Source organism: Elgaria multicarinata, chromosome 10 (assembly GCF_023053635.1).
Source record: "Elgaria multicarinata webbii isolate HBS135686 ecotype San Diego chromosome 10, rElgMul1.1.pri, whole genome shotgun sequence".
Classification (NCBI taxonomy): Eukaryota; Metazoa; Chordata; class Lepidosauria; order Squamata; family Anguidae; genus Elgaria; species Elgaria multicarinata.
In genome coordinates, this window is record NC_086180.1 from 76,944,514 (window position 1) to 76,972,297 (window position 27,784).

At 37.9% G+C, this 27,784-nt stretch overlaps 1 protein-coding gene across 3 annotated transcripts in view; it reads right to left on the reverse strand.

The window, feature by feature from the left end:
* RAPGEF2 (Rap guanine nucleotide exchange factor 2) overlaps positions 1 to 27,784 on the reverse strand; it is a 179,466-nt gene that overhangs the window by 80,339 nt on the left and 71,343 nt on the right. For all 3 annotated transcript variants that reach the window (XM_063135424.1, XM_063135423.1, XM_063135422.1), the window contains exons 5-6: positions 17,324 to 17,399; positions 15,102 to 15,269 (exon numbers count right to left, since the gene is read on the reverse strand). In XM_063135424.1, coding sequence (XP_062991494.1) covers positions 15,102 to 15,269; positions 17,324 to 17,399 — 244 coding nt within the window. The remainder of the gene's footprint in view (positions 1 to 15,101; positions 15,270 to 17,323; positions 17,400 to 27,784) is intronic.

The window sequence follows — 27,784 nt, forward strand, 5'->3', positions numbered from 1 at the left end:
TTTGCATAGGCTGAAGCTACTGAACAACTTTACATAAGAGCATAAGAAAGACCATGCTGGATCAGATCAAAAGAAACATTCTGTTTGTACACTGACCAACCACAGTGACCTACAAAAAGATATTATGATGGCATAAATAACTGTCTCTAGCCTGAACATTGAAAGCAGCATCAATCCATGAAAGGTGATCAATATATTTAGTAACAAACAAAAGCCAGGCATGTTTGGACCAAACATCACTTCTAGGTACAGCAACAGTTAGAAGTGAGATGTGATAACAGACAGGATTAGCTAACTTGCTGACTAACAAATTGTATGTGTGCACATGCCTCATTTAAAATTATTTTTATCTCAAATTTGTAAACCGCCCAGAGAGCTTCAGCTATTGAGCGGTATAGAAATGCAATAAATTAAATTAAATAAATAAATAAAAAGAAAGCCAGTAACACACATTGGGTTGTGATGATAACGTCTTAATAAATTGTGTGCTTCCATGGATCTGTATTACTTTTGACACTACGTCTTTGCCCATAGGTTTAAATAAGAGATAGAGGGTTTCAGCCTACTCACTAGAAGTATTAGGCAACAATAGAGCTGCAATGTTTAGTCAATTAAGGCACAATCCTATGCATGCTTAGACAGAAAAAAATGCTTTTATTTCCCAGCTGCCTGAGCCAGCATGGCTGACTGGAGCATGCCGGAAGTTGTAGGCCTTTTTTCCGTCTAAACATACATAAGACTGCACTAGATCAGTTAATTTCAAAAACCCACACAGGAGGGAATGCTTCTTCCAAGATGGCCCCTATTGTGATGTAATCAACCGAAGAAGTCTTTTTCTTCAGAGTTGCTTCATTCATATGAGGTTTTCCAATTTAATAAATTGATTGTATGGATTTTGGTACATTTGTTTTTGTTTTTTTAAATCGGATGACTGCTGGTTGAGTTTAATGGGGCTTATTCCCAGGTATGTTGGTATAGGATTGCAGCCTTAGGTGATAAAGGATCCTGGGCATTAAATGGTAGCTCAGCCTTTCCAAGGGCCATGCTGGTTGGGAATGATGTGGTAGCTCAGCCTTCCCAAGGGCCATGCTGGTTGGGAATGATGTGAGTGCCCTCTAACACATTTGGAAGGGCACCAGGTTGGGGGAGGCTGCTGTAGCTCAAGTCTGAACAAGCAGAGAAGATGGAATTTCATCAGCTATCAGTAGTTCATGGTTTTTTACTTGGGGCAGGGGGTCACAAAATGTGCTAGGAATATAGCTGACCTATATTTAATGCTTGCCTGTAGCAAAGTACTAACTGCCATGTCCAGGATCCAACATAGATGAAAACAAGATGATAATTGGCTATCATCAGTGGTGATGGCACTGAACTTCGGATCACATCACCATGTGGGCTTGTACACAAGAGGAGATGGGAGATTCAGAACAGAATCATGTGCAAATTTTAACAAGGTACATCCAGTAAGTGATGAGTAACCACCCATCACTAATGCACTGAACTACTCAACTGTATTCTCATAAATCTCTGTCAGTTTCTGCAATTTGTCACCAACACATCATGATCAATTATACAAATGGGGGGTAAAGATCTCAATGATCTCAATTAGGGCACTACATCACCCTATCAACTGTAGAGATCAATTCAAAGTGCCATCACAGCCCCATGTCCAGCTTGTCTGATAAGAAAAACAAGGAGAGCATCCAGGTGCACCTAGAGCAGCAGAGTGACTCTCTTCTCAATAACTATCTTTGTTGTTTGTGAACTAACTGTTAATATATTACTATTTAACCTTAAAGGTAACACTAGCAATATAAGAAATATTATAATGTTTCTCTCACTCTCTCTCTCTCTTTTTACACACGACTCATCTCAATTAGTTTTTCTCTCTTTTTAACATGACTCATCTCAATTTGTTTCTATCGTGTCATCATTCTACCTCCTTCTATTGTAATATATGCTGCTTGGTTAACCTAACTGCTTTCATTACAGATCATTTGTACCAGTGCCCTTCTGATGGGCTGATATTGTGGACAAATCCATAATCCAGACCTTTAATACACCAAGAACTAAGCACAAACACATTGGTGTTTCAGCTGAGTTTGCTGGTGACATCTGCCAATCCTGCTCTGGTTGCAGATTTGTTAGTCACATAATTCACTCTGTTCTTAACTTTCAGAGAAAATTGTTACATTTAAATTTCTACTGCTTAAAAGAGCAGCAGTGTTTATAAAGGTATTAAGTATTTTTAATCCATGACTCCTGTTTAAATAGCTACTTTAAAATAGAAACATTAGCAAACTATGGAAGTGTTTGTGCCTCTCCAGTTATTAAATGCCAGCTGTTTTGTTCGCAGGATTTAATAACTAAACTAGAAAAGCCTGCCATATGTAAAAGCTCACAAGCCCTAAGCTACAGAAATGCTTTAAAATCTATTTTAATTATACCTTAAAAGGGTGGACTTACTTGTTTGCATTTCAGTAAAGCTTACAATCTTAAGACTTGAAACATTCAAAAGTGGCCAGGTATCAGCATCAAGGCAATCCCAGAAAATGATCAGGATCTTTGCTGTTGTGAAATGTTTGTAAACCTGTCACATTGTTTATGCAACATCATTCTCCAATAGCAGAAGGCATATAACTAGTACCTACAATCAGGAGGCGGGGGGGGGGGGGGGTTGAATCTGTACATTTGCATAATTTCTCTCTCAAGCAACACAACTCAGTAAATCTAATGGAAGCTTCCAATTCGTAGGTGTGTTTAAGAGTCTTCCTACAATACCAACCAATCACAATAGTAAATTCTTTAACATTTTCCCAGTAGTATCAAGGTAAATTGCCATTTAGGAATACTTTTGTATGTAGGCTTTATCTATATACTTCTGTATGGAGGCTTTATCTACATACTTCTTTTATCTATATTTCCAAGTAATGGGTAGCATTCTTGCCAATCAAGACCAGTGAGTTGAAATCACAACTCAGTCACGCACTTATGCAATAGCTGTGGACAAGTTACCACCAGAGGAGAGGGAAGTCTGCAACATCTTACACACCTCAGCTGCCCTCTCACTAAAATATATCATATAAAATTTTACTATATTAAAGCAAGGTGAAAACTGCTAGCTATAAAGTCACAGTTAAAAACATATTAAGACCTTCCTTTTTAAATACTTCTTCAGTGCAGACATTTTTCAGATGTATCAACAGAAATAAAAACAAAACAAAACACGTCTCACCCACTTAAAAGCTGAAAAAGAACGAAATAAGTAGCATAAAGATCTTAATGTGCTACATAAGAAATTCATAAGACTTGCATAATTGTTAATGAAATATTTACATGTTTTAATAAGAGTTATATCCCATGAAACATTATATATGAATAGTATTTTATAATAAGAAAATAATGTGATTTAATAAGCATATTGGAAAAAGTCATCACAGTGATGAGAAATGCACCATACTTGTTCTTTAAAATTTAAGTGCTTTATTTCACAAGTGCTAGCAAAGTATGTTTCAAAACATGTTTTATTATTATTAACATACAGAAAGTGCATAAAATTTTCTAAGTGCTGTGCAGATATAAAAAGATAACTGTCTTGACTGCAGGCACATAATCTAATCAACGTAATACAAATGGAAAAAGGAATTGGGAGCGAAGGAGCGAGCAAGCAAGTGATCCCTTGGAAATGCTATCTAGTATTTTTATGGAAACAGTCCAAGCAGAATGCAATTATTAATAATTATTGTTTATTAAATGTATTGAATGCCTCATAAAATAAAATTTCTCTACACATTTTATAATAGTGATACTAATACTACAAATAAAATCACAATAAACAATATAAAACTAATAAATGTGCAAAAACTGCATAAAAATAGAGTATCAGGAATAAGAGCTAATAAACACATCAGGGTTAGGATAATAAAACACACAGAACAATTATCTAAAAATATTTGAAACTCTTAAAAAGGCTGCAATCACTAGAAAGTCTTAGCTTGGTGTGAAGAAAGTTTCCCTTGGGAGAGCATTCCAGAGCTTGAGGGAGGGGGAGGGGGAGCGCATCACCAAAATAGTCCTCTCTCTTATTGCTGTCGTCTAAGTCTCAGGCACTTGAAGGAGGTCTTCTATGGATGACCTTAAAGTATGGGCAGGTACATATGGGAGCAGGTGTTCCGCCAGGTACCGAGGTCCCAAGCTGTTTAGAGCTTTATAAGTAAAAAACAGCACTTTGATTTGTGCCCGAAAATTAATTATGAGCTAGTGCAGGTGAGAGATAACTGGTGTGATATGATCACAGTGCCTGGTCCCAGTTAGAATTCTTGCAGCCATATTTTGCACTAGCTGAAGATTCCAGATCGTCTTCAAAGGCATTACAATGCATTATAATGGATAGGTTATCAGGGCATGAATCACTGTAGCTAGGCTATCCATCTCCAGATAGGTAGCTATGATACAATCTGAGCTTGTTTATTAACCCTCATCCAGTTTATTACCACAGACAAGCACCAGTCCATCACCTCCAAGATGGATCCTTGCAGGACCCCAAAGCAAAGATACCACAGAGGCTGGTTTCACACAACACACTACCTCACTCAGTGTGGGTTGTTGTTGAACCATGGGTTATTTTGTTGTCTGAATGCAGCACATTTTCCACAGGGTGGGTTAACATGTTGTCTGAACACAGTGTGTGTTCTGCAGTGTGGCTTGTTAACCATGCAGTATGGTCTATTTTTCTCAAACAAGCCGCCTTGAGAAACCATGGCTTGTTCTTGGGTTGTTCAGGGTCGTTAACAAGCCATACAGCATGGTTAATGAGCAACCATGTAGAAAACATGCTGCGGTTCAACCACAACCCAGTGAGTTAGCATACTGTGTGAACCAAGCCAGGTTTATATAGAAATCACCCAGCACCATCTTCTGAAAATGTCCAACCAAGTAAAAGTGAAACCACCATAAAGAGGTCCCACCCACCCCTAACTCTGAGAGATGCTCCAGAAGGATATCATGGTTGATGGTACTGAAATAGTAAGCAATGACTGCTAAGGTAGGAAAAGTTAAAATGTATAAAACTGAACATTCCCCCACCCCACCGCCTCCGCAAAAAAGACAAATGTTAAACTCTCTGAATTTAGTATGTATGTAAAAAAGCTAACAGCTAATCATAACCTTAAATAGTAAGATAGTAAATGGTAAATAATAAAATTTCAAGTAATAAATATTCAAAGTGGCTGGAAATATTGTCAGTTGTTCAGAACAAAATACTGCTGTGTTCCATTGCATGGGATCATACTGGCAGTGCAGAGGGCATGGTAGTCATTTCAGCTGCTGCAAAAAGATGCAATGCCATTTCTCTGGCCTCACCATTTCTGTCGAGAATTACAATGTATTACTAGATACAACTCAATACACGGCTTCGAAAATTTTGGCTGGCCTTGGTAACTAACTGTAACAGAGGATGAGGAGAAGAATGATTGGCAGCAGAGGAAAGCGAAGGAATGGTGGGTTGAGTCATAGTGAGTGACACGGAGGGGGAGAGAAGTTGAGAAAGGGAATGAAAGAAGACAGAGGGCTTAGAGAAGAGTTGGAGAGACCATAGTTCAGAGGGAGGAGTACGATGTAAAAGACTGGTGGTTAGGATAGCTGTTGAACAGGGGAGTCAGTTGTATTAATTTGGGGATGTGTTCTGGTCTGGAGGATTTTAAGATTAGCGTATCCCACCACACTTGCTCAATTTGTATTGCATAGCCAAATATATAAAAGGGAGTGTCCTCATGCTCTCTGTAAATCAGTAGGTGGTGGCAGCAGAAGGTTCTGTTGGGGAATACTAGACAAAGCCTGGACTCAGTGGACAGGCTAAATGACTTAACCAATGAACTCTAGGGGCCAGAGCCTTTCAGGGGCACTCCTAAAATATCATACTGATCAATTTTATTTGCCATTCAGGCTTTAACAAGGTGAAACTAGATAAATAAGCACCTGCTTTAAACAAAAAAACTTTAAATCTGTGCGTAAGTACTTTACGGTGGGGGCCAAACTGCCCCCCACCAGCCTTCTGTGCTCTGGATTATGTCAGTAGACATGGCCACACACCCACTGATGCCATCCATTTTCTGTTTTATCTCTTCTTTCTCTGTGCCTCTCTAGAGTTCCTCCCAGTGCTGGCCAAGTCCCCATCATTACACACCACCTATGGGGATGGTGCACAGCACACAAACAGCCACAGCCACTTCTCCCTAAGCCAGCTGATTCCCCAAGTCTGCTCGCTGCCCCCATGGGGGGGGGGGGGCAGCAATTGGTGCACAAATGGACCAGGCAGGCATTGGGTAGAGCAATGCCTCCCAGTAAAAGCCCACTGCCTGGCTTCATGTACAAGGCATTATCCCAATGGGGATAGCTTGTGGCAAATGAACAGAACAGATAGATTCTGGGAGGAACTGGTCAAATCACCATTTTCTGTGCACAGCATCCCCACTCTTATCTCAGATCACAGGTTGGAGATAATGGGGGGATTCCTCCAGATGGCGGGTCTTGAAGGCAAAGCTCTGCCACCAGAAGGAATCCAAGAGGGTTTCACAGGCTGGATGAGGAACCTTCATAGGATGGGTGCAGAACTTTCACAGGCTGGATCAGAGATTCCCCATCTCTGCTATAGAGGGTTGCTGTTGTTTTTATTCATCAACATGAAACTAATATCTAGACTTCTATTCCTTTTACAGTATTACAAAAAGGATGCAAGAGATGCCCAAGCAAAAAGTGTGCATAGTTGTCCAACTATTAAAGTTAGTATTGAACCAGCTAAGAAAGGTATTCATATTCAATTTAATTATTTTCAAGTTACTGAGATATCTTTTGTCATTCAATTTTCCACAGAATTCATAAGCAAGTTGCATTTTATAGTTCAACAGATCTCTCTTAAGGAGGGCTGCCAAATCTTCTGTTAAAAAGTAACACAACAGCATTTAAAGTGGCAGAACTCCATGTTTGAGAAAAATAGAGAGAAAACCACCTGATTTTTAAAAAATGGTTATTGAGGAATATCTCTTTAACTCTCTTAACAGACTTATATGCTTACAAGCTGGCATCCCAGCACTGTCAATTTTCACAAATTGGAAACAGACCCAGACTGGCAGGCATATTACTGACACCTAAATTGCCTGAAATGCAGCATGGCTTGATACACAACACCCTTATTACACTGAATTTCCAAAGCAACCAAAAGATGGGTCCAATTATGACATCAATACAAGCTGTTCTTCCAAGGGGAATGAAAGAAGAGCAAATCCCAGTGGACATACACAAGGTCTGCAGCAGAGATGATGTAATACATATAGACAGAAATACTTTGTCAGACAGAAGCTAAACTTGGGTAAACACCAGACCACATACTACCTTGACATGCACATATACTTTGGCAATAAAAAAGTAGAATAGTTTTAATAAGGAATGCTCATGAAAGCAAATTTCAGATACTATAGGTGAGTGTGTGTGCATATACAGAGAGAGAGAGAGAGAGAGAGAGAGAGAGAGAGAGAGAGAGAGAGAGAGAGAGAGATTTCAAGGAATAATGTGTAACAAAACAAAGTTAAATGTGCTATCAAATTGTTAAATTGTCAAAATTATGGCTTGTCCTCTTACATTTCGCTAACCTGTTTAGGCCTTCTGATGACAGCATTAAATTATAAGATACAACTGTAAACATTAGAAAGGCTTCCCAACAAACATGCACTGGAATTAATAGTGTCCAACTATTTAATTTATTTAGTATTAAAACTGCTAGATACAGAATGGAAGTTTCACTGGATTGATCTTCAGCACTTTTCCTGAGCTGTGCTTAAGGAAATGCAGAGATCACTAATGCATAATCTATTTTATTACACTTCTGAGATATAATTCATGTTAACTGTATCTATTACAAATACAAGTTTGAAATATTACTGCAACATATGTTTAAACATCACACAAACTGTAACCCTAGATACTTCCTCTCCATCCAAACTTAGTTCATTTCTTGAAGCAGTAAGCTGAAACTCATAGAACATATGATCCATCCCCAAAGCACCACCACCTTTCCTTCAACCAGAAAACCCTTCAAATCCCTGAAGCAGGAGCACAGAGTACAAAGCACAAATTCATGGCCTAAAGCACGGTTCCTGAACCTTTGGGGGCCAGTTTGGAACTGAAAAAGTGTCATGGATGCAACTACAAAATTGTTGCAATGGAGGACATGGCCAGTCAAAAACCGTGGGCATGACCATCTAGATCTAGTAATCAGAAGTGGATCATCATGAAAATGCATGATTTGTACATGGGATCCCCACCCCCACTCCAAATCACCAGCAAATTCAAGCTTACCTTGGTGTGTACGCACAGTATAAATAAAGATCACACATTTGGCACTTGCCAGGATTGCCATGGTAAAAAAAAACCTGATCCAAAACACAAATTCTCATGGATTTTCATGATTTTTACATGGGATGCTAAAAAAGTCATCATCAAATCACAGAACGTACCCGTGGACACAGCAATGACCTATGCATTCATAGTGGTTGGGGTGGGGTGGGGTGTTCCTTTGCAAAAACCACAAAGACCTGTAATGACTCTGTGATTCAGATCCATGTTTTTGTGTTATGGCTTTACTCAAAAGAGTAGATCCATGATATTTATGGTTCATTCCATCGAGACAGGTGTGACTGACTATAGGGGGTTGGGGGGGTCCTGTTTAAAAGTTATGCAAATTCAAGAGGATCCGTTTTACTGGATCTGACTATTACCTTCGTGCATGCGATGAGCCTTCTCTCACGCAAACTTTTCCACCAACCCATTCTCCCCCACTCCTCTTTGTGTCTCCCTATCACTCATTCTATTCTCTCTTTCCTAATCCATCCATGCAATTTTGTTCCTTTGTTCTCCTCCCCTAGGTAAAAATGACAGTAAAAATGTTTGGTTGGTTTGTTTTTAAAAAGAAGAAGAAAAAGTCTAGGAAGGGGCAAAGGTACCCTGTGATGGCAGAAACATCCAGGGGTGCACATTGCAGAAGATTGCGCTTTGGGGTTAACTACCCCTTCTTGCACATGAGTAACTAATACAGCTTTTTGTCTCCCCTTTCTTTGTACAACTAATGTGACAGATATCTCTTTCTTTGCAAAACGACGTCCAGTTAGAAGAAAGGAGCATGAAGAACCTCAGTGGCGGGCCTTCTCTGTGATGGCACCCACCCTCTGCAGGACCCTCCCTTGTGCGGTTCAGGAGGTGGAAAACATAGTATCTTTTAAACGTCTCCTGAAGACATACCTTTTACACAGGGTTTCCCTGGTCTGTAATGTAGCTGGTTTTATATTGCCTTTTAAACTTTTAATGTTTTAAACTTATACTTGTATTTTATGTTTTTTAATTGTGCACTGCCCAGAGAGCTTTAGCTGATGGGCAGTAAAAAAAATGTAATAAATAAAATAAATCAGAGTTAGATAATATGTAGCCCCACCATTTCCAAGTGCTGCTCCTGCTACCTCAAAAACAGTTTTTTTAAGGGAAGAAATGCCATCTGAAGCACTACAGAGCACCAATAAAAGGTCAAACCTGTGCTTTTTTTAATATTAAAAAATACAATTTTTGGATTGTTTGGCAGATTGCAACCCACTGAGATGGGGGCAGGTCCAGAGATGAAAATGTCCCTCACACCTCCTGAAGTTGCTCACCACTGGTTCATAACCAAAATATCCTGTGCTGATACCTAGATTTTGAAGCCTACTTCTAAAACTAACATGTCAAGGAGTTTTAGTGACCTAGAAGTGACTTAAAGCTCTCTTCATCTGCTTTTTCCAAGCCTGAGGCTGTATTTGTTTGTAGTAATGCACCTTGCACTAAATACAAACATACACAAATACAGTAATGTCAGCAACTGAACTTAAAAAGGCATATCAACATGCTTTAAAGCAGGGGGGCAACCTCTGGCCCATGAAGGTGTCCAATCCAGCCCTCCGTTGACCTTGTCCCTGCACTCCCCAAGCCCTACTACCTGGGCCTAGGGGCTTGGGGAATAGGTGGGAGAGAGAAATCCTCATGTTATTTCCAATCATAGGTAACAATGAGTTTTTCCTGTGCACCACACTCCTTTCCAAATTTAATGTTTATAGTGTAGTTACTACCATTAACCAATTCATGGGTTTAAATGGGGTTAAAATAGGTAACAACTGCTGTTGCAAAAGTATGGAATGCCCATAAGCAGTAATAGAAAAGAAATAACAACAATCAAAAGTTGATAGTGCAATTTTTGTATGAATTTGAAAAGCCAATTTGGCTAGGAAAACCCTCTAAGAAAGCCCAGAGACAATACCTGCCGTTTCCATAAAAGAGGAAGTAAGGCAAGGGGGATAAGGGCTGGGTAAACTCCAATCGGAACACTGAGTTCACCTGCCTGGAACAGGTTTTCTATTTGCGCCAAACAAAGGTATAGGATTCTTCACACATCCTTTTATGCACGAACACCTACTATCTTCCATATCCTGTTGTTAAGAAGAATCTGTCTAATAAATTGCTTTCTTGTTCTGTTTTCTCTCTCTCTCTCTCTCTCTCTCTCTAATTCTCAGGGGCCATTACAGTTATAACTTGAAATAGCTCTTTAAAATTTAAAAAAGGCGAGGGAAATCTATATTGACACCTAACTTTATTATACTTTTGATTTGTGAAAACCCTACTAGTACCTAAGAATTTTACTTAAGATAAAGCACTGATGTCAACAGCAGCACAGAATTAATCCTTACTTATTGTACTTTCTTAATCTGATGTTGATCACTTTTTTCCACAATCATTTAACAGAATTCTTAAGTCTGTGTCATAATATTAATTTGTATTAGGTAGTTGGGAACAAAATCTCACTACATTTAAATTTTAAAAAAGTGAAAATGCTATGGAGCATAATTAAAGTACGTATTTTGCAACAAAAAGTCGTACCAACATTCAGCTCACATCAATGTCATTACATTTTGAATATATACTGTGGCTGTCTTTGAGCTTTTGTACAACTATTAAACAGTAAAATATAAATGCTGGTTTGAGAATGGGTTTTTAAAAGACTTTCAGACAAAATAAAATTCCTATATTTCCAAGCATACACCAGCCAGAATGGTTGGCTGGAGAGATGTTAGGAGTTTTAAAACTTTTTCTGTCTAAATATGCATAGGATTGTATGCTTATAAGCACAATGTTAAAGACATAAATGAAGAGTGTTATATTCAATGCAAGCACTTTATAATTTCTGTATGTTATATACAGATGCACATGACAACTTCTAGGAAAAAAATGCCACAAAAGCAATGGATTAAAAAAGTAAAATTGAAATGGAGATTATAGTGATGTCACCAGGCTCTGTGTTTAGTTTGTGTTTTTTTAACTGAAGCTAAAATACGTATCATGTAGTGGAACAGAAGGGATGAGACATAAATTTAACAACAACAACAAACCAGAATTAAGACATTAGTCACACTCCAAATTGGGGGAGATGGAAAGCATTAGAGGACCATACACATAAGTTACAATACCTGCTGTTTAGTGCATTCCTGTGAGCCAAAATGAAATGAATGCCAAGTAGGAGGAAAGGAAAAGATGAACATTATCAGAGGTGCCAAAACACATACTACTATTATGACACTAGTGCAACTGTGTAAGGAAGATTCCTAATTGGACTTATGGGTTTGCCATAGATACTATCCCTAACCGCTACAGCCATTTAGTATAAAGCAGTGTACTAGCAGCATTGCTAGTATCTGACAAAAACTGTTTCTATTAAAGAATGACATTAATAAACACTTTTCTGTTTTTATATTGCAGTGATGGTCTGCAGCCTTTACATTTACAGAACGAAAAGGCGGCAATGCACATCTCTAAACTCTGCTCTCACAGTGGGCACATGTGAGAGTGCCACAACCAAAACGAGGCCCTTCAGCATGTTCCCACCACATGTTTGGAGAAGCATATCTTCCCACAAACCAGGGTAATTTGATAGATGGAACGTACATTAAGAATTTCCCTTTTGTAGTGAATAAAACTGTTCAAAAAAGATGAATGCCATCTTAGTATATCACAAATCAACTTTATAGGACCTCATAAAATTCTATAAAAAGGGGACAATAAAGTTAAGGCAATTAAGTTGAACATAAAAGTACGGTGAAATTTGTAATTGCATTAAAGCCTGCCCTGAAAATTAAGCCTTCTGTCACACAAACAAAATATTTAAGGTTAGTCAATAACAAAGCATTCAAGAAAAGCCTTTGCATTTAACAAGAAATACAGTGAAACGTTTAAATGCTAATAATTTATACACCGATTGTTGATAGAAATTAGCAACAAGGAACGTAATTTGTAGGAAAGGAAACAATGGAAAATGTCCAGTGCTTTACAATCAGAGAGAGCACATGAAGAACCCCAAATTATTTTGTTCTCATGAGGATGTGTATTGTACACAGCAGTGCAAGCACTCCCCAACAGCTCACAGGACAACACTAAGGAACAGCTCACATAGCCACAACCTCAGGAATACAATTATGTAAGGATGTATTGTGTGAACTATCAATAACTGATTCTAAACAAGGTGGAGGTAATGATGATAGGAAATGACTATGATCTAGAGGGGATGGATCTTCATGACTATATGACCAGGTGAAAAGCTCAGAACTGCTCCTGGAACTAGCTTTGTTTCTGGAGAAGCAGGTTGGAGTTGCTGCAAATAATTTTATTTATTTATTTATTTATTTATTTACTATTGCATTTATATCCCGCCTTTTTTCCTCCAAGGAATCCAAGGCGGCGTACATAATCCTCCTCTCCATTTTATCCTCACAATAACCCTGTGAGGTGGGTTGGGCTGAGAGTCTGTGACTGGCCCAAAATAACCCAGTGAGCTTCCATGGCTGAGTGGGGATTTGAACCCGGATCTCCCGGATCTCAGACTGACGCTTTAGCCACTACACCACACTGGCTCTCCCCGTGCCCCCACACTTGCAAGTTTCCAGAAGGTGGTTTCCTCTCTCAGACAGGTCACAGTGGAGACCTTAGGCTGCAATCCTTTATACACCTGCTTGGGAGTAAGTTCCATTGAACTGAATGGATGTGTTTGGACAATTGTGCAGGCTTCTCACCACTTCCATTTGCATAATCCCCCACAATGCAGTGTGAATTGGGGTGTCGTCTGAATGTAACGTGGGTTAGTGCGTCATCTAGTGCAGCAGGATGGCTTCGTTCCCACCCTGCAGCCTCTACAGAAAGGCATAGGTTGTAGGATGAGTATGAAACCACACCTCACTGAGCCTCGCCCTGGTTTCAGAAAACATGTCAACATGAGTTGCATCGCAGGGGCTTATGCAAATGGTCGTCACATGTGTGGCACACACAGGGGGAGAAGCCACCATGGCTTCTTCCTCCTGTACGATAGTCATGTACAGGATTACACCATTAATTTCTTATGGACATACTCTCCCCACAAGAGACTGCTTGTGAATTGAAAGTCAATATAGTCAGTCTGCTGTCTGAGCCATCCATGTGACAGGCAGCTACGTCTCAAACATTTTTAGCAATTGTGACAAAACAGAAGAACCTTCTTCAAGAAGAATAAGACAAGGGGCACATCTACACCAAGCAGGATATTGCATTAAGAAAGCAGTATAAAAATGGTATATAAAAGGCAAGAGCCACACTACTGCTTTATAGTGGTATTGAAGTGCACTGACAACTGTGGAGGCCCATTGACACATACCATATACCACTTTCATAGTGGAATATCCTGCTTGGTGTAGTTGTGTCCTGGGCCCCAACAGTTGTCAGTGCACTTCAGAACCACTATAAAGCAGTAGTGTAGATCCTGTAGTGCACTTCAATATCCCTATAAAGCAGTAGTGTGCCTCTTGCCTTTTATAAACAGCTTTCATATCGGAATATCCTGCTTGGTGTAGATGAGTCCAAGGTTTATCTCTGTTGGCCTTTTCCAAGACTATAAAGCTTCTCTGTTCTGTCACGTCTTGAGTGAAACCACACTTTTGAGGAATTTTGTTTCCTGTATGATGATGCAGTTGTTTTAATATAGTTTTATTTATTTTTTTGTATTGGTTGTACACCAATCTGAGCTATGGAAAAGCAGTATAGAACATTTTAAGAAATAAATAAATTTGAACAACACTCAGCATCAATTTCTGCAATAATCGGGATTTAGTGTCGCCATACTCACTACTGTGTACAATTATGTACCAGAGGTCTGTTTATATAATGGAAAATAATAGTATGAACTGCCATAGTGTCACTCCTGTACTATCCAAGTATGTCAGTTTAGTTCCTGTAAAATTTAGGTGATGCTGAGAATTAGTGACCACAGCCTCTTCTGAATATTTTACACTACAATTCTCCCCTTTTAAAATCAAAGTTTACCTTTCTGTATACATCAGTATACTATACTGTGAAGACTTTTCTCCTTTAGCTCAAGAATGCAAAATAACAATCATTTAAAAGCTAAGACATGCAGACATAATGCTCTCTCAGATGATAAAGAATGGTTCAGATTTGTTAAAATGACCTGATGTTATGTCAGCCACATCAATGGAAGTAACACACTCTGGTCTATTTCCCATGCTGAGAAAAGATAAAACAAAATTCTTCCTTAAATAGGTGATAGCACAACACAAGACTTGTTCTCAAAGAAAGTAGCTGCTATACACAGAATTGAATGTTCAGTCATGGGTTTAATGATGTAGAATGTCCTTTAAACTAAATAAAACAAATGCAATGACACAGTACTGGAATAAAATTTGAATCAAGTGTTTTAAGCTGATATTTTGAATCGAGTTTCTTTAAAAAGCAGCATTTCCACACTTTTTCCAAAGACAGGCAATATGCTTTTAACTGCAGATTTAGCTTCATATGCATAGCAATTAAAGTACATTATACATGTAACTGTAAATTTTGAAGCAAATTATGGTCAAATGCGTCTTTCACATAAACAGGAAATTGGGCAAATTTTATGCACAAGCTAATAGAGAAAATTCAATGGTTGCCTATTTCATGTGCCAACATTATTACTTATGCAATAAAATACTATGCAAATAATGCAGATAGCTTACCGTATGATAACCTCTAGGTAAAGGTGGCTTCCCTACAGGATAAGCATCAACCGTGTCAATAATTGTTTGTCTTTCTCCTTTTTGGTTGATTTTCCTAAATCTTCTTCGAGATTGTCTATGAGATGCTTGTCGCTGGAAATATTCTTCATTTTCATCCATATAATCCACCTAATGAAAAGACAAATGTAATATATCAAACAAAAATTGCATTTTGAGGGTAATACGATAAAAAGAAACACTTATTGATGGCCTCTTCTCTCCTGCAATTAGAGACTAACTATAGAGGTATGCATTTTAGTTTGAGATGAAACACGTGAAATGGCATCTTCATTTAAATCAGAGATAACTAGTTACAAATCTTCCAGAATTTTCAACAGTGGAAATCACTGAGTCCGTGATTATAGCAAGACTAAGCTGGTTGACTTCAATATATTCTACAAATGATATTGTGTGTGTGCAGGTACATGTGTGTGTTTTAAAGTGTCTGTTTATTACTCTCTCAGACAGAAAGCTAGTTTCTCACTGGAAAAATTAACATTTAAGGAAGGGAACTTGAAGCCTTCCTGCTAATTTCAATAGACCATTGGGGACCTTCCCCTCCCATCCTGTGGGAACAAGCTCTTCTATAAAGGCAGCATACTATTTCCTCCTCTGAAGCAAAAAGATTTAAAAAAAACAAGAGGAAAAGCTGCATAATGACACTTTACATCACAGTAATGTTAAACCTCCACCCACCTTACACCAATCTTTTGATAGATAAGCATTTAAAGCAAGTATTTTATTTAGCATTACACATACAGTCATTTCTGTTCTGGAGACAGCAGATTTCTAGATGCTCAGCTATTAATATAGCAGTGTATTGCTAGGGCTGTGGGCAATGACAAAGTATCCAATATCTATTCTGTAATTTAATAAAAACAAACCTCTGCCTACACAGAATGCTACTACAGGAATTGTATGGCAAGGTACTTGTTTAAGGTACAGTATGCTGGCTCTCCACACCCACTCCTAGAAATACAAAGAGGGGACATGGCCCTGATACATATGGTGATTATTCCCATTATAGCAGGGAGAGAAGAAATCAATGACCAAAAGGAAGTTTTTGAAATGTATCTTTATCTCTACTAACAAGAGCCTCGACTTCTAAAACATCTGCCTTTTTAAAAAACCACACAAGGGGGTGCAAAATTGTTAATTATATATTATGGATTTGGCAATGCCTGGAGTGAGAGAAAAATGAAATAGGATGGTGAAGGGATAGCATCGCAGCTCATTTTGAGCATTGAGATCTAGGCAAAAAGGTGCTTCCATGATTTTGTTACCAGTTATATTAATTACGTTGAAGAAGACCTATATGAGAGCTACTTTGCACATTGCTCACTTCTAGTATCCACTTAACATAATCTGGAAATACGTCAATTAGACTGTTGCAAAATGTAAAGTATATTCCTGAAAACTTTCACAACTTATTCAATCATCAGATGCAGCTAAGTCTTTCAGATACATGTTCAGTTCCTTCAAACTGATCAAATGTAGTTCTCCTTGTATTCACATATACTTAAATATTATTGTTAGCATGTACACATACTAACTGGGATCCTGAGATAAATTACGCTAAGGGAATTCACCAAAGGAAAATTTCCTGCCCTGTTCCTCCCCTCCCGGCCCCTCTACCTTTTTGTCCTCCTGAAAAAAAATCTCTTGAGAGGGGGAGGGGGCTCCTGAAAATGTGGAAGGGGGCTGACAAGGGAGGGGGAAACTGCCCAAATAGGAAGGAGGTCTGCCCAATTTGGGAGAATTATCCCCTTCTCCAGCAGCATCACCCCAGGCTATTCCACATTGTTCAGAATGGAGCCCAAAGATCAAGCCACTTCAACCTTCAGGGGTGGCCAGAACTACAGCCTTCAAATTTCTGTGTGACAGCTTGGAGAAAGTGGAATGATCTCCCCTCTGAGGTACATCAAGCCTAAACACTGGCATGTTTTAGCTGTTTGCTGAAAACGTAGCTGACTATTTTGGCTTTTCAACAGCTTTCAGCTACCTTTGAACCAACCTCTTATATAAATCTTTTGGGTATTTTTTTCATCATTCTTTGTAAACCACTTTAGGATTTGTTCAATTAGAAGTGGTAAAAATAGCCTGGAGCAAACTATGACATTATAAAATGTTGGAATATACGTTTTTGCATTTGTTCATGCCATCATTAATTTGGTTATGCTTACCACAATCATTTCAGATGGCTCTAGAACAATGCATTCACAGCCACGCCTGAAGCTTCCTGCAGAACGTTTGCCAAAACTGAAAAAAGAGAAGAAAATATTTAGAAGAATACCAAGGCTGTGAAGTCAGAAATACTTTAAAAACAGAACACTACATATTTGACAGGAATATAATTTTTAACCAAATTTTAGTATTTTCTGAACTGATATTTGGACCAGAGCGTAAATAGTAACAATATATCAGATTTTTAAATTGAGCTTAAGGATTACAAGAATCTTCATTATGATCAAAAGTCATTTATAACTGACATATAGGCCCAGTTCACATGATCATGGTGGGAAAAATAACCCACAGTGGCTTATTTACCCCACCAGGCATGCTGGGAGGATTTGCATCATTACCCTTGGTGATGCAGTTTGCTGTGTTGTGTGAACCTGGCAAGCGTGGCTTGTTGCCATGGTTAACAAGCCACCCAAAACCATTGTGATTGTACAAACTGATAGTTTTATTACTAGAGTTGTGTCATGACATTCATCATTCCAACTGAGTTCCTACTAGAAATTGCCACCATTTTGGTAAGAAACTTTGTAGGCGTGAATGAGACATGTATGCACATTCAAAAGTGCACTGTTATCTGGACCTCTGAAGCAAACTCAATCTAGAGAGCTTATAACAACTGTGGTAAAAATTGTGTGTGTGTGTGTGTGTGTGTGTATACACACACACACGAATTTACTTCAAGAGCAAATTACAAAGAGGTGGAAGAGAAACATGCAGGGGATGGGTATTTTTTTCCTTTTTCTCCCAAATGTTTATGCTGGAAGTTTATTGGATACCAACTCAATTGAGCAGATATTATGACAATGTAAGTGCCCTGCCAGTATGGGTGATCACTATACAAGCGTTGAACGATATGAAAAATGCATTCAAATGTAAAATCTAAGACCTTCTCTATGTTAGGACTAATCCTGAAATAGAAAAATCCCACTGTTTATTCTCACATTTCAAACCTCTGCATAAATCTTGCTTGTGCTAATAAAATGCAATCCACTTGTAAAAATCTGTTAAACCACTAAGAACCCATCTTTATAGCTGAAACATCAGTAATTAGAAAATCCTATGCTTGCTCAACATCACAATAACGTTATGCCAGCATTTACAATGATTGTATCACACAGCAATCACAGAAGGTTAAGGATGTTTGGGGTTACTGTAGAGAAGTGCCTCTAATCAAATAACCAATAAGATGCCATGCAAAAGGCTATATGAGATATCTCACCTAAGCCACTTGTGTAGTATAGCTACACTACACAAGGGGAAAGGAACAGCCTTGGGACAGTAGTGCTGTTGCTGTACCAGTGCTTGGTCTGGTGGTCTGGTCCCTGAACCATCATGAATTGTTTCCTTGCACTACTCCTACCATTATTTACAGATCCCATGAGCTACTGTTTCAGCACAGCAACTCATGGGACATGTCATTTGATTCCCAATTCACATGAGGTCAGTTGCCCAACATGAAGAAACAGACTAAGACCAATGTGATTAAACTATGCCTATGTTTGTCAACTACCAAAACTGTCCTTTATAATGAGAATGATATTACATTTCTCTTAAAATCAGTGATCATGGGATCAGTTAAGTTTATAGATGGAAATTATGGCTGTGTTCAGACAACATGCTAATCCATGGTAAATTATACAGCAGCAATGTATATACGGACTTGAATATTAGATTCAGCAGCCTGAACCTGATTTGATACAGGATGTAACTTTTGTGGTGTAATGTCTCTTTAAGATAAACCGTTTTCTGGCACAGCTGAAGAGTATTTAACTAATCAAGGTTTGGGGTTTAGTTAGATCCTAGTATGTGTTTCGACTTGGATTGAAGAAATAAACTGTTTGCCAAATGGGAGCCTGGATTATTTTGAACCTATCTCCATGGAACCCTTGAACAGTCCAACATTACATGGTGTCAGAAGTTGGAGTGGATTGTGGGGGGTTTTACTCTGCAATTGGGAGTTTGTTTGTTTTAGTTGAAGATATGGACTCGTTCCGGCCTCTGCCTCCACTTGCTTTGCAAGGTAATTTGGCTGAGAATTGGAAGCGCTGGGAACAAGCTTTTCAGTTATATTTTACTGCAGCTGGAGTGGATGATGTTTCCAAGAAATGGCAAGTAGCTATTTTGCCCCACTGTGTGGGAGAAGCATTAGTAGCATGGAATACTTTTGTTTTTCCTGAGGAAGAACCAAAAGATGTAGTAGAAGTTTTTGAGCAATTTAGAAAATACTGCACTCCTTGCAAGAACGTGGTATTTGAACAATATTCCTTTTGGAATTATTCACAGAGACAAGGAGACACTATGGAACAATTTGTTAAACTGAAAGCTAGCAGCTGTGAATTTGGTAGTGCAGTTAATGATATGGTGAGGGATAAAATTGTGTTCAGTGTGAAGGAGGAGAGATTAAAAGAAAGACTTTTGAAGGAACCTGATTTTACTCTTGAGAAAGCAGTTGAAATAAGTTGTGTGGCTGAAGTAACAAGAGCTCAGTTGCAGTCTATGGCAATTGCCTCCAAGGAACTGCATGAGGTATATATGTGACTGATAAAAATCGTGAAGAGATTCCAGTTCAAGTTTTTGAGTTAAAAAGTCACAATTTGCAAGTAGATATTCCCAGACTATAGATAGCGTGTACCTCTTGTGTTTACGTACATAAACCTTGAAAATGCCCAGCATTTTGAAATCTGTAATAAATGTGGCAGGAAAAATTATTATGCCAGATTATGTAAAGTAACTCCTTTAAGTCTTGGTACAGGACAACAAAGACATCAGATTCATGAGTTTGATGTAAGCAGTTTGTTGATAGGAAAATTATCTCAAGAGACTAAAGGTTTAAGTGCAAACCAAAGTGCTGGATGGTACAAGGACTTTCAGTAAAGTTCAAGTTAGATACAGGAGCTAAGGCAAATGTCTTGCCATTTAATATATTTAGTGGATTACCAGGCAAAAATGTACTAACTAAAAGCGATGTAACTCTTGTGGCTTATGGTGGGACACGCATACAGCCTTTGGGAAGTATTATTATTGAATGTCACACTCCAAGGGGAGTAGCCAGGTTATTGTTTTATGTAACAGAATCAAGTTGATATTGTACATGTAGTTGAACCTTTGACACAGGAATGGCTGCTTGATATGTACTCTGATGTTTTTCAAGATCTGGGTGAGTTTAAAGGTTCTCACTATATACGTATTGATTCAACAACAGTTGTTCCTCTTATTCATGGATGTCAGAAGATGCATTTTGTAATACTGGACAGACTGAAGGATACTTTGGGCCAGATGGAGAGCTTAGAAGTAATATCTAAAGTTACCATTCCCACAGATTGGGTGAACAGCATTGTCATTACTGAAAATAAGAATGGGAAGTTGCACACATGTCTTGTTCTTCGTGATCTTAATAAAGCAGTTCAAAGACAGCATTATACTATCCCTACAATTGAAGAAGTTTTGAATCTAGCTGGAATGATTTTTTTTACTATTATAGATGAGAAAGATGGTTATTGGCAAGTGAAATTAGATAAATCTTCATCACGTTCATGCACATTTAATATGCCTTGGGGAAGGTATTGCTTTCATTGACTGTCATTTTGGCTTAAAGCTGCTAGTGAAGTGTTTCAGAAAAAAAAAGAGGAGGAAACTTTTGGGCACATAAAAGGCATCTACATGATAGCTGATGATATGATCATAGCAGCAGAAACAGTTGAGCAGCATAAGATCCTACATCAAGGTATGGAAACAGTGTGTGCTATGAAAATCAAATTTAATAAAGAAAGATTCAGTTTAAGGTCGACTCTGTGAAATATATGGGTCAGATAGTGACTGCTCAGGGAGTTCGACCTGATGATGATAAAATTAAGGCCATTTGAGAAATGATGTCGCTATAAGACAGACAAGGTGTGCTCAGATTTTTAGGGTCCATACAATATCTGTCAATGTATATTCCACTGGAGGCAGAATTGACAGCGTCGTTAAGAAATTTGCTAAGAAAGACTGTAGTGCTTCCATGGGTGCCGGAACATCAGGCGGCTTTTGAAATGATTTAACAGCAATTGTATCAGGCACATTATATCTACATTATATGTAGATATTGCTGAATATGGATCTTCCCTTTTTCTTATAGTGGTTGATTATTTTTCAAAATATCCAGAAGTACTGAATTTGCCTGACAAAACTACAAGAACTGTGATTGCTAAGCTTAAAGCTGTGTTCGCTCATCATGGAATTCCAAGGATACTTGTGAATGATAATATGCCTTTTGCTAGTCGAGAATTTCCACTGTTTGCTCAGGATTGGGGGTTTGAACAATATTATGTATTAAAACTTCATAAAGCCACTAAGGGCTGGATAAAATTGCACTACAGACTAGGTAAACACCAAGAATTGTCTGTTGGCTACACCTGCCCTTGGGAAGCTGAATGTGACTGAAGGCTGTGCTTGTTTTCATAGGAATATAGTTTAGCATCTCATCTCTTATTACACCAATTCAGTCCACAAAGATAATGCAACAATGTGGACTGAAAGGGATTCCAGGTAAAACTCACTTCACCTTTTCCAGAAGAGGTTCATACACACAACTATTTTGCCTTTAAGGCAGTCCATTTTAAAATATGCTTAAAATGAAAAGAATTCACAGACTGTTAGGAAAAACTGAAGTAATTCTACCAATTGTATAATTAATTTTACTATAATATTCACTTCAGAAGGAAACACTCCAAATGGGCCTATAAAAAACAAATTGCTCCCAAGAGGACTAAGTTATTTGCTCCACTAATTGTTCTGCACATAACATATGCCCTCCAGCTACAGTATTTCGAAAACTGACTTCAAAGCCATAACTAAGTCTAGGTTCTGTTTCACCATTTAAGGCTGCAAAACACTTAACAGGAAATAAATCGCATTTACTTCTGGGTCTTACTTCTGAGTAGTGATGTATAAGATTGCACTGTAAGTTCACTAATTACCTTCAAGATACAAGTGACCTCGGTCATATAATGACATGATTGCATATGGCATCACACCAGCTCAGGATATCAAGTTTAAAAAATCATACAAAACCTCATCTAAATTTACACGGACAGCTGCTTGCTGAAACAGAATTTCATTCTAAGGATCATTTTCTAACTTACAAATAGCTGAAAATCTCCTAAAAACTACCGATGTCAGGAAAACATAATCCTCCTTTCTCAATGCACACCAGAACAACCACCTGCATGGAAACACCACCTTTATTTTTACTGCTGTAGTTAAAGAGCACATTCTGAAAGACTGCTTAACATATCTAAAGAGGGATGCCAAAACATCAGCCAGCACTCCAAATACAAAGACAGAATCAAACATCACTGTTTCAAGTGTAGAAAAGATTAGCTAGCAATACTTTTATCTGCACATTGGAAACAGATAGCATAACAGCAGCTGACAATAGAAATCTGTGTTTGTTGCCTCCAAGCCATGCAAACTCATAGCAATAATTTTCTGAACATCCTGTTACTTAGAATAAGAGAAGATACAGCAATAAAATATGGTGAGAACACTCACATAAGCAAATTATAGATTAAAAAAAGCAATCTGTCCAATTTTCCCATGTTACTGAAACATATAATGACATCAACAGTGTAAGAGATGTTTCTTCATCCAAGTGTTCTATTCATAAATATCCACATTGTTAGATATGCTGTAATCCACACAGGCAAGTAACTCAAAGTTTCCACACAAAAACGTTACAGTAGTTAAGCATGGAAGTTTCTGTCAGTATTCATTACTGCTCCCTTGCCCTTGCTAGTCCTCTACATTCCTAATTTTCACGTCAGTCCAACTTCTCAGTGGAATGTTATTCATTATGAGCAACATAATGCTGCATTAATTCCCTGGGGTATTAAAAGTTACATTAAATGCTGTGTACTGAAGTCATTCTTTTTATTAAATGATTTTTAAAAAGTTAAAAACTAATCAATTTAAGCAACAGTGGCTATGAAACAAACCGTATAAACACATAAATATTATAAAGAATGGGAATGTATGCATTCATGCATTTTCCAAATACAATTAAACTCAATTTTTTAAAAAAATTAATCAGCACAAGGCTTTAAACAAAAAAACTGCAGTGTATCGCATGATCACAAAGCTTTCTGTACCAACACAAAACGTGTTCAAAATTATGTGTATAAGCTTAGTTGTTCGTACAGTAGTACACAGCACACTGTACAACTGTTGCTGCAACATCACAGATCAATACACCAACTTTGTTATACTAAATGCCATTTTGTTTTGATTTTGGAACATCTCTAGATAATTCATTACAGATATTATGTGTCCTAATAAGTCTGTTAGTGAATTTACTTCAACCCAATTGCATTTCTTGTATGTGTGTGTGTAAGGGGGCAGGGTCTTTTCTCTAGACATGCTATGGACACAGTGTGGCCATGCTTCCCACACTATACATCTTCTTGTCCCAAGGTACTTGTTTCACCACCAGGTCTGTCCTGGTTCTAATGAGAAGGGCTAGACAGTCATGTTCTTGAGAGTCACGATCACCCTTGCCCAATATAGGATATGAATGTAGGATAAGGAAAATAATAAGCTCTATACATCAAAGTAACAAATCACATCTTGCACCATCAAATTCAATAAGACTGTTCATCATAAACCCACATTATGGAGAGAACATATGGAACAAACAGAAGTACCCTGAGTTTTAAGTGGCACGGTTTTGCTTCATGGGTGAAGGGACACCAAGATAGGAATTACTATACCAGAAGCTACAGGGCAGATGAGATGTTAATATCTTCAGACACCTGAGTGAGCCTCCACGGCTCTGGTCAGGAATGAAGTTTTATGGGGGGAAAGTAAGCGTTTTAAGCATCTCTCTCTCTCTCTCTCTCTCTCTCTCTCTCTCTCTCTTTCTCTCATGTATAGCATCAAACTAATTTTTCCCCTCCCCCCAGTGCGGGATGGGGGCAGGAAAGGATCAGTCTTTCAATGAACATTTGTTGCATAGCCCTCACTATTCATTAGCATTAAAGCACCAGAGTAAGTTTGTACTATTCACTTTAGTTCTGAATTCACGTCAACATTTCTTTTATACTGCTACGTTTTATAAAACAGCACTGCTGCTTTTTAAAAAAAAATACAGTTAGAAATAGGATGCACATTTTAGTGTTAATTGTAAGCCACCTTTTTGTAGTGAAAATCTAGGATAATTTTATTTTAATAAATACTCTTAATGTGTTGCAATGATAATAGACCTGGTTTACACATAACGACAGCCCATGGGTTGTTGCACACGGGCCAGAGCACTGCCTCCTGTGCAACTACCATATCTACTTTTAAACAACACCCTACGACTGGCTCACCATTGACGTCCGAACCCAGACATTTTGAGTTGTTCATGGATTAAACAGCCCAACAAGTTTGTTCTTAAGTTAACCTTGAGTTATTTAACCCATGAATAACCCAAAGTGTCCGAGTTCAGACATCACACTAACAACCTACGAACGGTGGAGAGGCTATTCACAGAACAGTTGTTTACATAAACCAGAAATGGCTCTCACACAGTGCACAGCTCCACAAATTGTGGATTAACATTTTAACGTAAGCCATTTGTTATTCATTTACTGGAATTATAATTTTTACACAAAATTATCCCACAATTTGCAAATTTGTGTAAAATTGTAATTCCAGTAAACTATTAGCAACGGTTTACATTAAAGCATGCATCCAGAAGCATCAATAACAATCACTTGGGACAAAACACAGCAATTAAATGGAGATATACGGAAACAAGAACTGGTGTCCTTAACAACCTGGATAAAGTCTACCAGAAGAATAAATTCAGCCTGTAAGTGAATATACCTTTATGATTATTTTTTATCAAATACTTTAAACTTATATAACAGATAACAAAGAGGCTGATATTTAAAAATCCATTATCCCTGGGCTGACTTTTTGAAGCTTTGCTTAGAGTAAGCAACCTCTACATCAAGATGCAATTATGATCTCCAAGGCATTGTCAATCAAGCCTGCAGAACAATTACCATGGCTGCTACTCACAGAGTTCCCAACAGCTATCATGTAGTGCCATATAGACTCTTTTGCCTGTAAGGTGTTGAAACCAAGCCTTAGCCTATACGTGATGCACAAACATTTGTTTTATAATCTCAGAGGCAAAAGAAAGCCAAGGAACTACACCCCAGTACAGACATGCATGCATATATGAATGTTCTCTTGGCAAGCCATGCCTCTTTTTATTGGCCAATACTGACCTACTAACAAGCTTCTGTGCATACAGGGAGGGTAACTCTTACCACTATACATCAGATGCAGATGTGTGACTATGAACATATACAACCCAATTCCACTAACGACAAAGCTCAACAACGGAATATTCCCATGTCAGCAGATAAAATGTTTACCCATACTCTACTTGCTAGATTAAAGTTTGTTTACTGAAAAACTATCTAGGACCCAACAGATGGAATCTTGAATTAGTAGGGTCGATTAATACTGACCTCAGTTTGAGCTCTAAAGACGTCCTTACTTTCAGAATAACTTTCATTTTAAATGTGATCTGACACTTTGCTTGCAAACTTATGCATACTTACCTGGAAGCAAGCCCCACTGACCACAGTGGTACTTAGTTCTGAGTCCATTAGTTTCGTCCATTTTCTCTCGCTGCCCCTTATGCCTGGAATTCTCTTCCAGAGCATTTGCGGATCACGAGTTCAGTTACTGTTTTTAAAGCTCAATTGAAAACCTTTTTCTACAGTTTTTAGAACTTGACTTTGTTCTTACTTTCACACTGTTAGTTTTAATGTCCCCTGTGCCTATTTGGTGCATTCTCTTCCCTTTCTTATTGTTTTATTATGATTTTATTAGAATGTAAACCTATGTGACAGGGTGTTGCTGTTTTATTTTTTTACCATGTACATTGATGGTGCTATATTATTATTATTATTATTGATGATGATGATGATGATGATAATAATAATAATAATAATACACTAAGTACCACTGTTCTGCATATGTTTGCGCTTCACACTATTTTCAATGGTAGTTCTCAGAAGGCAGGTTTATTTAATGACGTATTCCAAGACTTCAGAATTGTAGCATTTGTATCATAACAAAATGCGAACTCCAACAATTTACATTTAGATTAGCTATGGTATGGTATGGCATAAACCTACAGATATATATTTTTTTAAAAAAAGGGGGAGTGGGGAGGAAGAGGGCTCTCTCCTCACAACACAAAAAGGCCCACAGGAAAAATAGCCTGAAACAAACTATTCTTAGCTACTAAAGAATGAGTCGAAGAAATGTATTGTCATGTAGAGCCCAGTTCTCAAAGTGTTTCAGCTTAAGTGCCAGCAATTTCAATGGTGCTTGCACCCAGAGTTTACTTGGGGCCCAGGTGTGCTGTATATCAAAACATGGAGAGCCAAGAGCAAACAATTGCAGCAATGTCTTATTTATAGGCTCACAGGTACGGAAAGGTGCCTTTCAAATTTGGAAAGAGCAAATCTGCTACTACAGTTGAGTGTCATCTTCCTAGGGCATTATTTAGTGGCTTTATTTCATTAAGACAAGAGAAAAAATAGAAAGTAACTGCAAAGAATCTTCTGAAGTCTACATGAGAAGCAGTTTGTACATTCTTTTTGCTGAACATGACTCTCATCTGGCTTTAATATAGTGGTGTGGGTGTAAGTCCTTTCTAGGTCTTGCTTCTAAACACTCTAATAATACTTTATTATTATGGTTCCATGCATTTTCAGATAAATTTAAAGTCCGTATTATCTATATTAAGACAACCAGAAAGTTGTAGTTATGGCAACCCAGTTGCAGCCAATTGAGTAAGATCAGTGTGAAAGAGAATTGTGAGAAAACTATAACAAATTATTCATTTTAGCTGTTAAACAAATCTAAGATCTTAAACAATAACTTTTTGAGAAAAATACTGGCCACAATTTTCCTCATTTGCACTGCTTTTGCTGGAAAAGCATTGGAGCTTCACTTATTTAGAACATGCAACAAAATTTGTGTGTGATGATGTAGAGGGTAAGAAATAGTTTACATTTATATTAACTGACACAAAAATATAAACCAACTGCTTGAGAAAATAAAACCACCAACAATGTTTTCTATAGATAACAAAATATTTGCGAAAACTGGGATTAACCAAGATATGAAATGGCAGATCTGCCATTCATTCGGTAATTCTGCCTGCACTTCCTAAATGTGCAACAACAACAACAAAAAACCACCAAAAAACCTCCCAACTATTAGTTAAACTAAAAATGAAAACTGTAAATATTCTCCTCTTTCATGTTTGTCCTTTTCTTTTCTTCCTATGATATCTGATAGTGACCTGATTTGCACAACACAACAAGCCATGGGGGGTTGTCAGCCTTGTTTGC